The 16,826-nt window shown below is 31.9% G+C and overlaps 1 protein-coding gene across 1 annotated transcript in view; it reads right to left on the reverse strand.

The window, feature by feature from the left end:
• The window catches only part of LOC129741306 (ATP-binding cassette sub-family G member 1-like), a 188,419-nt gene that overhangs the window by 124,825 nt on the left and 46,768 nt on the right, over positions 1-16,826 (reverse strand). Inside the window, 1 exon segment of the mRNA XM_055733029.1 lies at positions 804-921. Coding sequence (XP_055589004.1) covers positions 804-921 — 118 coding nt within the window.

The raw sequence follows: 16,826 nt of genomic DNA on the forward strand, positions 1-16,826 counted from the left end.
AAAATTTAAAAATTTGTAAAAACAAAAGAAAATAAGCTTTAATTTCATAAAAAACAATAAATTATTGCAAAGAAATATTATTTTGATTTTGAGGTTATGTTTTTATTATTTTTAGAACAAGTTTGCTGAGTCACTCATGCTCTCAAGTTTGTGATCCACGAGTTGATTACGCCTTAGCATCCGACCAGATGAAGAAAGCTTAAAGAAGGCATAAAAATAAATAAAAAACACCTTTGACGCAAACTCCAGAATTGGAATTTGATAAAACAGGTTTAGTGTCTGCAAAAAAGCGAACACAAATATTTCCTACGTACCGGAGGCAGTTTATTTTCGTCTCGAATCACTGGGTGTCGTCGTATCAATAATATTGCAAAATCAATTCAAATTTTGGTTGACCTTGACAAAGACAAAAATTTGGCGAAGCGTTAGGAAGATTTTGAAACTGTTAACCTTCAACTGTCTGAGAATTCAAGAAATTCCTCAATTCATTAAAATTTATATAACATAACCTATTCAGAAAAAAAAACTTGAATCGACCATCGTCTCCGAGAAAATTCGTTGAATAATATTATCGCTACCCTTAACGAATTCATCATTCAAATCTTTTCAAAATCACCTATTTTAATTAGGCTTAACCTGAGCCAACGATCATTCCAAATCAGATCGGGCTGTAAATCTTCTCCATCTAAGACGTTTACAACCAGAAATGGCGGAAGACGCCACCGGCAAATAATCATAACAGCCACCTGAGAGGGCTTTCGGCCATTCTAGCAAGCTGAGGAACTTTAAGATCGAATACTCACACGTAGTCGGCCAAGATGTTGAGCAGGGTGCTTTTGCCGGCACCCGAGGGCCCCATAATGACATTCAGCTCACCGGATTTGAACGTCCCATTGAGACCGTGAAGGATTTCTTTGGATTCTGAAATGGAGATAAAAAGGGTAAAAGAATGAAAACTGGTGAGCTTCGAAGAAGACTTGACTGACGGCAATAAAAAAGGAACAATTTAAATTTTCTAACTTGTGTTCGTATTTTGGAGTTGAGATCAACTTAAGCAGAAGTGAAAAACTTGAATAAAAGAATTCATATTAGCCGATTGTTCGTAGAAATCTCGAATAAATAAAAAAGGAAATAGGGAAACGAGAATGAACACATGACATAAACGTGTAATTCATAAGTGTTCTCATGATTGAAGGTCAAAGATTTTTTGCAATTTTTAATCTATGCTACGATCAAATATTTTCCCAATATTTGAAGATAACGAAAAATATTACGAAAAAACCCGATTGAAAGTGGATTGAAGCCTTTCTTACATTCTGTTAAATATACGAAGATTGTACATAATTGAGAGTATGCAGAAACATTTTATAGAAAAAATGGACAACTTTTCCTAAAAATGACAAAAATGACAAAAATGACAAAAATGACAAAAATGACAAAAATGACAAAAATGACAAAAATGACAAAAATGACAAAAATGACAAAAATGACAAAAATGACAAAAATGACAAAAATGACAAAAATGACAAAAGTGACAAAAATGACAAAAATGACAAAAATGACAAAACTGACAAAAATGACAAAAATGACAAAAATGACAAAAATGACAAAAATGACAAAAATGACAAAAATGACAAAAATGACAAAAATTACAAAAATTACAAAAATTACAAAAATGACAAAAATGACAAAAATGACAACAATAACAAAAATGACAAAAATGACAAAAATGACAAAAATGACAAAAATGACAAAAATGACAAAAATGACAAAAATGACAAAAATGACAAAAATGACAAAAATGACAAAAATGACAAAAATGACAAAAATGACAAAAATGACAAAAATGACAAAAATGACAAAAATGACAAAAATGACAAAAATGACAAAAATGACAAAAATGACAAAAATGACAAAAATGACAAAAATGACAAAAATGACAAAAATGACAAAAATGACAAAAATGACAAAAATGACAAAAATGACAAAAATGACAAAAATGACAAAAATGACAAAAATGACAAAAATGACAAAAATGACAAAAATGACAAAAATGACAAAAATGACAAAAATGACAAAAATGACAAAAATGACAAAAATGACAAAAATGACAAAAATGACAAAAATGACAAAAATGACAAAAATGACAAAAATGACAAAAATGACAAAAATGACAAAAATGACAAAAATGACAAAAATGGCAAAAATGACAAAAATGACAAAAATGACAAAAATGACAAAAATGACAAAAATGACAAAAATGACAAAAATGACAAAAATGACAAAAATGACAAAAATGACAAAAATGACAAAAATGACAAAAATGACAAAAATGACAAAAATGACAAAAATGACAAAAATGACAAAAATGAAAAAAATGACAAAAATGACAAAAATGACAAAAATGACAAAAATGACAAAAATGACAAAAATGACAAAAATGACAAAAATGACAAAAATGACAAAAATGACAAAAATGACAAAAATGACAAAAATGACAAAAATTACAAAAATGACAAAAATGACAAAAATGACAAAAAAGACAAAAATGACAAAAATGACAAAAATGACAAAAATGACAAAAATGACAAAAATGACAAAAATGACAAAAATGACAAAAATGACAAAAATGACAAAAATGACAAAAATGACAAAAATGACAAAAATGACAAAAATGACAAAAATGACAAAAATGACAAAAATGACAAAAATGACAAAAATGACAAAAATGACAAAAATGACAAAAATGACAAAAATGACAAAAATGACAAAAATGACAAAAATGACAAAAATGACAAAAATGACAAAAATGACAAAAATGACAAAAATGACAAAAATGACAAAAATGACAAAAATGACAAAAATGACAAAAATGACAAAAATGACAAAAATGACAAAAATGACAAAAATGACAAAAATGACAAAAATGACAAAAATGACAAAAATGATAAAAATGACAAAAATGACAAAAATGACAAAAATGACAAAAATGACAAAAATGACAAAAATGACAAAAATGACAAAAATGACAAAAATGACAAAAATGACAAAAATGACAAAAATGACAAAAATGACAAAAATGACAAAAATGACAAAAATGACAAAAATGACAAAAATGACAAAAATGACAAAAATGACAAAAATGACCAAAATGACAAAAATGACAAAAATGACAAAAATGACAAAAATGACAAAAATGACAAAAATGACAAAAATGACAAAAATGACAAAAATGACAAATATGACAAAAATGACAAAAATGGCAAAAATGACAAAAATGACAAAAATGACAAAAATGACAAAAATGACAAAAATGACAAAAATGACAAAAATGACAAAAATGACAAAAATGACAAAAATGACAAAAATGACAAAAATGACAAAAATGACAAAAATGACAAAAATGACAAAAATGACAAAAATGACAAAAATGACAAAAATGACAAAAATGACAAAAATGACAAAAATGACAAAAATGACAAAAATGACAAAAATTAAAAAAAATAACAAAAATGGCAAAAATGACTAAAAATGACAAAAATTACAAAAATGACAAAAATGAAAAAAATGACAAAAAAATTTAAAAAAAAAATGACAAAAATGGCAAAAAATTCAAAGGTTGCAATATCGAAAAAATAATCAGTTGATGTTATCTATATCAATTATGTTTATTTTGACAGTTTTATCAATTTTGTCAATTCGGTAATTTCAAATAATTTGTTGCATTTTGTCAATTTTGTTGTTTGTTACTGCTTTCAAATTTTTCAGATTTATCGTTTTAATAAATTTTAGTTAATTTCGTCAACGTCGTTATTTTTGTCAATTTCGTCAGTTTTTTCGCAATATGAATAACGTAAACATTCACATTTAATTTGTCTTTTTTCTTTATTGTCAATTATGTTAATTTTTCAAATTTTGTCAAATTTGCTGATTTTGTCATTTTTTGTTGTTTTGTTTCAAATTTTCATTTTTTCAATTTTCAATGTTTATCAATGAAAACTAAATTGGCAAAAAATTCAATTTTGAAAACTTAACGAATTTGACAAAAATGCCAAAATGAATTTGAAATTATAGACAAAACATTCAATTTTTTCACAATTACCAAAGTTTTAATAATTCATTGTTAATTCAATCAATCAACTGTTAGACCCTACGTTACCGAATCGTCTTTTACTCCGGCGATTGTATTTCCACTCAATTATGTTTTCAATATACTCGATTTTTGCATTTCAGAGGTCATTCCGGACAAACGTTAAATTATTTGGACACATGTGTGTGGTAGTCAACTGTGGGAGCAGACACATATGGTACATAAAGGCTACGTACTATCCCGAACGCCTCGCACACAATCATATGTGATGGTTTGAGTGAGTTTATGACATGTCTATATGGGACTATATAATCGGTGAGGCGTCACGCATACTTAATGCTTCTCGGCTCGTGGATGTCGGTAGCGTCTTCTCAGCCATTCGCGTGCCAGCATCCGGTCGGCTTAGTTTAGCTTGTGCAAGTGCTCGGCCCTCGTGCTAAGGATGATTCCTATGTAGCAAATTGACCCTGCACATTGGCGACCGTGACAGGACATTTAGTTTGAATGCTTATTAAAATGGGAATCATCCTTACATGGGGGACTTTTTTTTTAAATAGATTCGTGTATAGGCAAACCTACGGAATATTGGAAACACGAATATTGGCGAAAACTTAGTAAGTATAACAAAACAAATAAGAGCAAATTAAACCAAGATTCCATGCCAACAAAAAGCGCGTTGAGAGTCCGCTTTGGCAAGTTTGAGCAAACAAGCGCGCTGAGAGTCCGCTTGGCAAACTCAGAAGAAAGGCGCGCTGAGAGTCCGTCATAACAAAAGTTTGAGCAAACAAGCGCGTTGAGAGTCCGCTTGTCAAACTTAAGAAAAAAATAGGTGCGCTGAGAGTCCACCAAAGTTAAAGTTTGAGGAAATATGCGTGACGAGAGTCCGCTTGACAACCAAAAGGGAGTAGAAAAAACAAAAGGCGCGTTGAGAGTCCGCCGTGTCAAAAATTCAAAAATAAGCGTGTTGAGAGTCCGCTGGAAAAAAAAGAAAAGAAAACAGAAATTATCATTTAGAGGCTAATTTCAATTGGATATTATATTGCAGTCGATTGTTTTCGTTCCAAAGATCAAATAGTTCTACATCGGAAATAAGTTTGTTAGCAAAAAAAAATACTATCAATGGAAAAGAAAAGAACGAGCTGGGTGATCGGCTTGAATTTGAAAGTGTGCTGAGAGTCTGCTTATGTGACAAATAAATAAGTAAATAAGCAAACAAAAAAAATGCCATGCTGGGAGTCCTCTATGCCAAAATTCTGAGAATAATATAACAGCAAACGTGCGAAGAGTCCGTTTGTTTAAGCTTACTGGGAAAATAATGAAAGAAAATGTGAGATATGATGATAAACTTAAAACATAGATTGTGACGCAAAAGGAGAAGTTCAATCTTGTAGTGCTGGAAGAGACTGCTTGAGGAAAAGTAATAGAGATGAAGAGAAGCAGAAGAGAAAGAAGAATCAAAAAGTCGTTGTTGATTGAAATGAAGCAAGAAATTATTCGAAACGGAACCAGCAATAGCTAAAAAAAAAAACTTCCTATGAATGCTCTTCCATATGGGATTCGACCGATAGTCAACATACGAAAAGATCATGTACAATATAAAGCCGTAGTTGTAAAGTCAATGGAGTTTACTGAAAGAATAAATGTGATTTTCTAAAGCTGTAAATATAGTTTTGTTCTAAGACTTATATATTGAAAAGAACGTGCAGAGGTAATGTTAAAAAAAAAAGAAAAAAAAACAAGCTTGTAAGATGTTTTCTAGTAGTGTATCAACGTTTCAGCAACCCACCAAACGTAAGCTGTAGCAAACAACAGTTGAATTTTTAAGGAAAGGTCTGCAGGGAACGTATCGTAACATTGATGCGCTAAAAGCTTCAAAAAATACACTGAAAAGGAAAATGAATTTACAAAATCAAACTTGAAAAGAATAGTTTGGATAGTGTGTTGAAAATCATTAGTTGAGAATCATGCTCGGGGCAGGATATAATTGTAAAAATAATATTATTGGTTATGGACATGTCAAAAAAAAGCAGGATGTTAATGGAATATGAAACACTCTTGAAGTGAAACAAGAAGGCACAAGCTGAATGAATTTTGTAGCAGTCTGAAGCCTAAGTAGTAAGAAATTCGTAATGGCAGAAGAATATTAAACTAGGAAATGAAAGATAAATTTCTCTTTAAAAAAAAAGCTAAAAAAAGCCTTCTCCATGAATGAAAATATAGAAAAAAGAAGATGATATACTTTCTTAAAGGTGAATTAAGCGAAACGACTAGCTTTATATTTTCAAACAAAAAAAAACAGTTTAGCGATTGGAAACCTTAGAATGCTTTTGATTTTCGAACGTACATTGTGTAAAATTGTGATACGAGAATATTAACCGAAGGGTCATGAATATTTGAGGTGAAATTTGTGATTAATGACATATCAGAGCAAGTAAGCCATTATTGTTTACAAATGTTAAGAAACACATTTCTTTGAATATCCAACAAAACTTATCGGAAGAGAAAAAATCTAAACTTGGGTGCAGTTTTGGGTAGCCTAATTTTGAATCGAAAAAAAACTGAAACGAAAATAAACGTGAAACTGGAAACTACTGAATGTTTTTATAAAACAAAGAATCAAAGCTCACTATGGGCGATGGAAGCGAAAAGTTATTCTTTCTCTCCTTAAGAAAAACGCCTTTAGAACTGTCAAAAGTTGGGTGAAATTATAGCTGCATCCCACTTGCACTAATGCAAAACCATCACCCAAATTCGTCAGCGCTTCCATCGCTTATTGTTTTGATACAGTGTCTTCCTAACGGACGGAAACTTTTAAGTGAAAACATTTAACTTTAAAATTGGTTACCTTAGGAAAATCAATAACGCTCGATAACTAATATCTAATTTGATTATACATTGTAGGTGAATTCATCACCGATTCCAATCAACACACTTTCTGCAGCCATGATACTATCAGTTGCTAAACCACTACTAGCTCAAACCAAAGGAATGGATTGAGAGAATGTGAGAGGGAATGGAACGTTTTTAGATTCATGACTATAGGTGTAATTTATACTCCCCATCCCAACCATCCCAACATACTGTTAGATGAGTTATTTCTCACGCATATTTGCTTAAGCAGCGTCTTTCAAAAGCAACAATCTGATACATATATATATATATATATATATATATATATATATATATATATATATATATATATATATATATATATATATAAGCACAACCAATCCAAAGCAAATGATGCAAAAGTGTAAATTACCATTCACAAGAAGAAGAAAAGAAGAAGAAGAATCACAAACAACGGACACCGAGCAATGTTTCTATATTTTCTCAAAACCGTGAGGTGTTGGTGGAAATATTAGACGAAATCTAACGGTTATAAAAAAAAGCTTCAAACCTAAGACGATAGAAGAAAAAAGCAATGAAGCTTATAAATATTGAATCCGTCAGAAAAGATATTTATATTATCAAATAGAACTGGTTTTTAAGTTTCTTGGAAGGTGTAATTATGTTCACTTTCTTGATGAATACTTTTCATCAAGAGATGAATTATCCTAAGGGATGGAAATCCCCAAAAAGAATTTTCAGTTGAATTGGATCATCTCAGAAGAAAAGAACGAAAGAAGACAAGAAATGATCATAGTGCGTAATGAAAAGCGTTGATTCGTAGAAATACTGCAAAAGCGTATAGCTAGAAGAAAATTTATTTATCTTGTGAATTTAGCTGACCGCGCTTATCTATCCGTCTTGCTGAATATTAGCAAACCGCATTGACAGTATTGAGACATGAGAAAATGGCGCAGCTCGAGCCAATCGAGAACGCGTTGATACACGGTTGCCATTCCACAGGCTGCCCGGCTCGCTAAGTGTAGACATAAGGCATATTTGCGACGAGTACCGGTTTATCTAGCATTGCACAAAACTTATTGAATTCACATGAAATTATTTTTGGGGGTTTGTTTGTCCTTAATATACTCCACAGTCTAGAAATCTGCAAATAAACTTAGTAGGATGAGTGGAAAAACAATCGTTTTCTGATTCAGATGCAAAGCCGATCCGTACAAAGCATCTATGGTTTGATATGGTTTGAGTTTACCCATGGGGTTATGGGATCCCATAAATTATTCTACTTTGAAAATAAGTAGTTGAAAAAGTTCGCTCTAGCGCAAAGTTTAAGGAAGTCTATTGATCATTTGTTGACGAAGAATAGTCTAGCCTGAAAGACGAAGTTTATGAGATATAAGATAATACCTAAAAGAGGGTGAATTGATGTGAGTAGTCAATCAAGCTATAAGATAATACCTAAAAGAGGGGTTTTATTATCTTCTGTTGAAACAACAGAACATCTTGATGAATGCAAGCGAATCGTAGCTTAGACAGAATTCTTAATAATTTTTTTTTTCGGCATTGTTAAGTTGAAAAGAAAAGGTTAGAAAATCATTCACACACAAAAGAATGATTAGAGTTTAAATTCATACGGATTTTTCACAGATCGTCGGTGAAGATTTTTCCTACCCCAGCAGTACAGGATAAACAAAAAAAAACTTTCAAATGTGGAAACCCTGTCATAAAGTAAAATTTTTGAATTTTAAAAAGGAGAGGGAGAGAGAGAGCGGTATCTGTATCTTTAAGTTCCACCATGATTGGATCAAAAATATCAAAGATACAAAACACATACAATCGCAGCAAACACGAAGAGCAGTCAGTCCTCCTTTGTTAAGTGGCACTTAACACACTAGCAGGAAAAATGCCTCTCAATGAGAGTGCAATCCAAGTGAAGCTGTAGTTGTGTCATACTTCCGCCTATGGAAAGCCGAATATCGATTTCTTGAGTGAGCCCATCTTGAATAGAAACGGATACTTATACACACACTAGTAATTTGAATTTGAAGAAAACGTTAAAAAAAAAAAACATTCGTACGTTGTTGCGGTGCGTATTTCGAACAGTAGCAATGCTAACCATTATGAAGGACTACAACCTTCAGTGTATGTGTATATTCAATACAGCACAAACTTTCAAAAGCAATGTTAAACAGGAGGAAACAAAAGTATCGGACATACATGTTTGATGTGTTCTGTTATTTGAAGTCCTTTGAGTCTATTCGGATATTTCGCCCTGTCGAGAAGACAAACGAATCTTGCTGCGTTACGAAAGGAAAAGACTGGTCGAAGCAATATCAGTTATAGCACGAAACAATTCATTGGAAAACGTGTATTGTGTACCAACTTAAGAAAGAGTTTCTTAAATGTATTGAAGAGTACAGAAACTATGATCACCATCATGAAGGTTTTTTTTTTCGAATTGTGTAGAAGGGGGATGTGTGGTAGTCAACTGTGGGAGCAGACACATATGGTACATAAAGGCTACGTACTATCCCGAACGCCTCGCACACAATCATATGTGATGGTTTGAGTGAGTTTATGACATGTCTATATGGGACTATATAATCGGTGAGGCGTCACGCATACTTAATGCTTCTCGGCTCGTGGATGTCGGTAGCGTCTTCTCAGCCATTCGCGTGCCAGCATCCGGTCGGCTTAGTTTAGCTTGTGCAAGTGCTCGGCCCTCGTGCTAAGGATGATTCCTATGTAGCAAATTGACCCTGCACAACATGGTTGAGAATTTTTTTTGTATTTTATTAATTCTTATTTTTAAGTTACCATATGCATGTCATTCCAAAAAGAGGTCATTGAGATTATTCTTGTTTCAAAACTTTTGATAGAAACGGGATCATACAGGATATTGCAGGATCCAGTTATTTGAAAATCACCTATAAGGGTATATACCGACGATAGTATTGGCGAAAAATTGGCCTCAGCCATAACCTCAAATTTTGATTTGCTGGCGGCCTCACCAGTGATGCTAGGTGCATTACTAAAATCAATTATTGCCTGGTTTAAACTAATTTTAATATTTATGAATTGATTAATTTTTTTTACTATCAACAGCTAAACGTTTGAATTCATTACGCGGCGTCCCTAAATGGATTAAGATAAGCCATCTTTTGCTAATGAATTTTCAAGATGAATTTAAATCATTTGAAATATATTTTAATGCACTGATTGATACATTATAACAGAGTTGTTTCTAACTTCTACATAAATGAAAAATCATTCATTGTTATCAAAAAGTATATTAATGAAAGCCCCGTCTATGTTGACTTTGAAAATAGTCACCTACATGCTTTGATTATGTTTAACATATTCACATAATTCGCTACATCCTTTAAGTACTGGTTAAAGTTTGCGATACAGACAGTTGTTATTTCGTTCAGATAAATGATACTTTTAATTTCACATTCGAATATAAATCTAAGAGAAAGTTGCAAATTCTCACTACTCATAAAAAAGTTTTTCCAATAACAATGCAATTGAAAAAATATAATCATTTTCCAAATATCAATGCACTTGGCACCCCTGAACACCCGAAAAAATCAAAACACGAACATCTGTGTATCGCTTTTCCACAGGGCGAATTTGTCGAAATTAATACCGGAAAATCGCGTTTATCGTGCGCCCTTTTCAAAAATCGATTCTGTTCTCCCACGGTTTGAGGTTAGGGCTGAGGCCTTCTGCTAAGGTGGTGTTCGTGTAGAACTGTCAATATATCCTAATAAGTTGAAAATAAAGCGTTCTTTCTGGATATATTTCGGATGGGAAATGGGCAAGATACCTTCTCTTGTCGACGACTAAAACTTAAGAGAATATTTTATTGTCTTTGCATAACGATTACAATTTTTACCGCGCTAATTTTAGCAAATAAACAATATGCCTTGATTCCTGGCAAAATTATAGCGATGGTCCAAACAAACCAATCAGCTAGTCTACATCCAGGCGTTTCACTAACATCTCAGGGTGACCAATACTGTTGAGATTCAACATAAAGTTATTAATATGAGATTACTAGCTGACCCGGTGTGCTTTGTTACACCTTCCATAAATTTTTGAAACTTGTGGTACCTTGTTATTTAATTTGTTATTTATTTGCACCAAAGTTTAAGTTCAATTTCAAAATCATTAAAATGTTTTTTTCAAAATGAATTATCAACTTTTTTTAATTTGAAATCTAAATTTTTTTTTAAATCCGTGTTTAAATCCTTTTTATGACTCTGGATTTCTTTGCTTCATAAGTTTATAACTAATGCAAAAATATATTTTTAAATAAATATGAAACTATCACAAACTATCATATAAACATTTTTAGTAACAAAATAACATTTATTTTACCTATTCGTACTCGAATTATTATACAAATTACCCCCATTCCTATTTCCCTAATTGAAGGAAAGTGGGTCTCATAACATCAGAAAAACACTTGATTGTTCCCATGTCATACTTGGTTCTATTTGTTAGATAAGTTTTTGGTTTATGCAAAACAATCATAGAGCTTCCGTCTTCCCTAGCTGTACTCGCCAAAAATTGTAAAGGAGCCCCCTCCCCCCTCCCCCCCTTCTCCTTCATGTCACCCCATTGGAAGGAGGCAGAAGTATTCACAGAAACCTTCCCTGTGCTCAAATACCCTCTCAAGCAAAATCTCGTTCCATATGCTTAATAGGTTCCCGAGGGATATAAAAATTATATGGTAGGACCCTCCTCCCTAAGATTTTACGACTTGAAGGACGAAGGGTTCTCAAAATATCATAGGAACATTTATCGTAATCAAATACCTTCCCACGCCAAATTAGGTGCTATTTGCTTGATTATTTATCCAGTTATGCTGAAAATTGTTAAGGAGCGCCCTCCCCACTTTCCATATCCTCACTGGAAGGAGGGAGGGGTACCAATTATTCATAGAACAATTTATCGTAGCCATATACCCTTCCTTGCCAAATTTGGTTTCATTTGCTCGAATAGTTTTCAAGCTATGCAATAAAAAAGTGGTTAAAGGCCCCTCCCCCTTCTTTTTGTATCTCCAATGGAAGGAGGGAGGAGCTTTAAATAATCATAGAACCATTTTTCGTATTCCACTACCCTCCCATGCCAAATTTTGTTCCATTAGCTTTATTTGCTCTCCAGTTATGTAAAAAATTGTAAGGTAGACCCCCTCCCCCTTTCCTATCACTCCACTGAGAGGAGAGAGGGGTACCTAATATTCAAAGAAATATTCCTCGTTCCCAAATACCACCCCATGCCAAATTTGGTACCATTTGCTTGATGGGTTCACGAGTTATGCAAAAAATTGTCTTTTGTTTGGGAGGCCCCTCCCCCCCTTCATGAGAGAGGGAGGGGTCTCAAACCATAAAAGGAACCTTCCCCTACCTCCAATACCCCCACCTGCCAAGTTTCACGCAAATCGGTTCAGTAGTTTCCGAGTCTATAGGGAACAGACAGACAGACAGACAGACAGACAGACAGACAGACAGAAATTCATTTTTATATATATAGATGATCATTTTCAAATACTTTTATCTTATAAACAATTTATATATTTTCAAATAATTATAGTTTAACTGCCTTAGAAATTTTTTAATCATAATTTGATGACACAGAACTAAGAAAACTTTCCTTTGTTTATGATTTTGAATAATATATATCCACATACATATGTACCATTCGAGGGAAATAGAGTCTTTTTCTTTATTTTAGCCTAGTCTTCATACCGATTATATCCTCCACAACTTTTAATGGCTACAGCTCCCAGACAAATTGAAATCCACGATCGCGTTCGAAAAAGTTATCAGACAAAAGTTATTTTATTCATCGGGGAGCTATTATCGTAGCGCGTTTATCCATTAGGCAACATTGTTCTGAGATTGGCTACCTTACGCGGTACCCATATAATCATCTTATTACTACCGATTGTAGATCTTTAGGTTCATTCCGCTGCAAACACACCCTCGACTCTACGATCGCATGATCCATTGGCTCGAAAACGACCAGTTCAGGTTACGACAGGCCGTGTCGGTCATATATCTGTGTATGTACAAGTAGTAGCACTTAATTTGCACTAATAATCTCCTAGAATCGATCGCCCGGTTGACCCTTCCAGCTGATAATCGGATAATAATGACGATTTGTGGGTTTTAGGTCTTCCCCGCGCCAGTCTCCTGTTTTTAGATGGCTAGTGGTGTTGCCCTTAATCACGAAAACCACCTCTAACCCTTTTTCAACGACTAGATCCGTACAATTGTCGAGGATTTCAAGTTTGACAGTTTTGAAACTGAATGTTTGCGGTATCAGAGGAAGCCCATAATTTGTACAAATGACACCGGTCAGTTCCCGGGTATTCGAAGGGTTTGTTGAGTCACCTTGTTGTCGTTGTTGTTGTTGTTGTAGTTGTCATTGTTGTTAACTAGAAGAACTAGCTAAGCGACCTGTCACACGAGGTCAAACAGGTGGCGTTTAGCCGGTTCAGCTCCACTATATTTGGTCCCAAGCTTATCATCTAGCACTGTTACAAAGGCGCGTCTCAAAGTGGTGTTCCTAATTACTATTGATTCTGCCGAAAGGTCGACCGGCAATAAAATTCTGGGAGAATTTGGTTAGATGGGGCAATCGGTCACTAGAATCTAAGAATGACGATTTCCTTCGAAACGATCGATTTGCTTCCGTCAAACCGGTTTGATTGACAGGGGCGGGTGCCTTAGGTTGAGTTTGTGAGTTGTCGGAGAGCGAGCCAGGCTTTTAAAGCGGTTTTGTTCAAACTGACCAATTACAGATCTATAGTTTTCGAGATTTTAATATGTTATTATCTTTCTTTCAAATGATGCAATAAAACATAGCGAATCTTTGATTGTAGAAGCAAGTCGTTAATTAGAGGTTATATCACAGTAACGGGCTACCAATTGTCTCATGCATCATTTAGCGACTCAAACTAGAAGGATATGAATCATCAGTAGCAGTGATGGTAAATTTCGCCCGTCACGCTTGATCCAACTAGTTTTGTTTCATCAAACGACTGGCACTGTTCTCAATTGACGGAGCCTCACTACTCGCATGACGGATAAAGCACGACAACAATCAATATTTTTCCATCATCGACTGGCGAAGCTCCTACACATGGTCAAAATTTCTCCTGAGAGTGACTGGCAAATCTCTTCACACTTCGATCGGCTGCTGACGGCAGGTACGACTAATTGAACGACTTGCTGGCAGGGAGCAACAATTGCAATAAAAAACTGAAAACGAGCTTGCTGGCAGGAGCAACAATAATAATAAATGCGTTTCTTTTTCGTCACCGGTCGTTTGAATGCGATTGCTTGACTAGGTCATTCTTTTAGCTTCAAATGACTGGGGAATGAATGACTGGCAAACGAAGTGACTGGTCGTTAAGGAATAGTCAATTGAGTTTGACGGACCAAGAGGCTTCACAGTCAAAGCTTCACGCCTCATGACGATGATATTTGCCAAGCCTGATCAGTAGTACACTATTTAAGCCTCATCAATAAGATAGTTTTTCATTATCATTGGATTTTGACACTCTAGATCAGTGGCCGGCAACTTTTTGAGACAGAAGAGACAAAAACTTCCAATTTTCGAAATCTCAGACTTTGGAAGAGCCCCGTTAAAAATTTATTGTTATGTTCATTGTTTTTTTTTTGTTCCTAAATAATGTTTATTAGGCCAATTAACTTTATCAAAGTATTATGTGCCGAGGTTCTTCTCTGATTTCAATTTAACAATAGGGGGTTGGAAAGGGTAAGAGGAAGCTGGAAGGAGTTTAGGCGAAAAGGTGGGTCATTTTTGTCATTTTTGTCATTTTTGTCATTTTTGTCATTTTTGTCATTTTTGTCATTTTTGTCATTTTTATCATTTTTATCATTTTTGTCATTTTTGTCATTTTTGTCATTTTTGTAATTTTTGTAATTTTTGTAATTTTTGTAATTTTTGTCATTTTTGTAATTTTTGTCATTTTTGTCATTTTTGTCCTTTTTGTCATTTTTGTCATTTTTGTCATTTTTGTCATTTTTGTCATTTTTGTCATTTTTGTCATTTTTGTCATTTTTGTCATTTTTGTCATTTTTGTCATTTTTGTCATTTTTGTCATTTTTGTCATTTTTGTCATTTTTGTCATTTTTGTCATTTTTGTCATTTTTGTCATTTTTGACATTTTTGTCATTTTTGTCATTTTTGTCATTTTTGTCATTTTTGTCATTTTTGTCATTTTTGTCATTTTTGTCATTTTTGTCATTTTTGTCATTTTTGTCATTTTTGTCATTTTTGTCATTTTTGTCATTTTTGTCATTTTTGTCATTTTTGTCATTTTTGTCATTTTTGTCATTTTTGTCATTTTTGTCATTTTTGTCATTTTTGTCATTTTTGTCATTTTTGTCATTTTTGTCATTTTTGTCATTTTTGTCATTTTTGTCATTTTTGTCATTTTTGTCATTTTTGTCATTTTTGTCATTTTTGTCATTTTTGTCATTTTTGTCATTTTTGTCATTTTTGTCATTTTTGTCATTTTTGTCATTTTTGTCATTTTTGTCATTTTTGTCATTTTTGTCATTTTTGTCATTTTTGTCATTTTTGTCATTTTTGTCATTTTTGTCATTTTTGTCATTTTTGTCATTTTTGTCATTTTTGTCATTTTTGTCATTTTTGTCATTTTTGTCATTTTTGTCATTTTTGTCATTTTTGTCATTTTTGTCATTTTTGTCATTTTTGTCATTTTTGTCATTTTTGTCATTTTTGTCATTTTTATCATTTTTGTCATTTTTGTCATTTTTTGTCATTTTTTGTCATGGTTTTTTTCCTGTAATTTAAGTAATTTTTCATTTTTTTTTTAAATTTTTGTTATTTTTGTAATTTTTGTATTTTTGTTATTTTGTAATTTTTGTCATTTTTGTATTTTTTGTAATTTTTGTCATTTTTGTAATTTTATCATTTTTTTTTCATTTTTGTATTTTTTGTAAATTTTGTCTTTTTGTCATTCTTGTAATTTTTCATTTTTGTAATTTTTGTCATTTTTGTCGTTTATATAATTGTTGTTATTTTTGTAATTTTTCATTTTTGTCATTTTTGTTATTTTTGTTATTTTGGTAATTTTTGTTATTTTTGAATTTTTTTTGTCATTATTGTAATTTTTGTATTTTGATTAATTTTTGTTTTTTTTTTGTCATTTTTGTCATTTTTGTCAGTTTTGTAATTATTGTTATTTTTTTCATTTTTGTCATTCTTATAATTTTTGGCATTTTTGTCATTTTTGTAATTTTTGTACTTTTTGTCATTTTTGTTATTTTTGTCATTTTTGTTATTTTTATTTTTTTTGTTATTTTGTATTTTTTGTCCTCTTTGTCATTTTTGTCATTTTTGTCATTTTTGTCATTTTTGTTATTTTTAAAATTTTTTTATGTTTTGTAGTTTTTGTAATTTTTGTAATTTTTGTTATTTTTGTGATTTTTGTTATTTTTTGTAATTTTTGTAATTTTTGTAATTTTTGTAATTTTTGTAATTTTTGCAATTTTTGTAATTTTTGTTATTTTTGTGATTTTTGTTATTTTTTGTAATTTTTGTAATTTTTGTTTTTTTTGTTATTTTTGTAATTTTTGTTATTTTTGTAATTTTTGTAATTTTTTAATTTTTTCAATTTTTGTAATTTTTGTAATTTTTGTAATTTTTGTAATTTTTGTAATTTTTTGTTTTTTCAGTGTAATTTTTGTCATTTTTATAATTTTTATAAGTTTTGTAATATTTGTAATTTTTTTTATTTTTTAATCTTTGTTATTTTTGTTATTTCTGTCATTTTTGTCATTTTGGTTTTTTTTTCATTTTTTTTTTACTTTTTGTAATTTTT

The sequence above is a fragment of the Uranotaenia lowii genome, chromosome 2 (assembly GCF_029784155.1).
Source record: "Uranotaenia lowii strain MFRU-FL chromosome 2, ASM2978415v1, whole genome shotgun sequence".
Lineage (NCBI taxonomy): Eukaryota > Metazoa > Arthropoda > Insecta > Diptera > Culicidae > Uranotaenia > Uranotaenia lowii.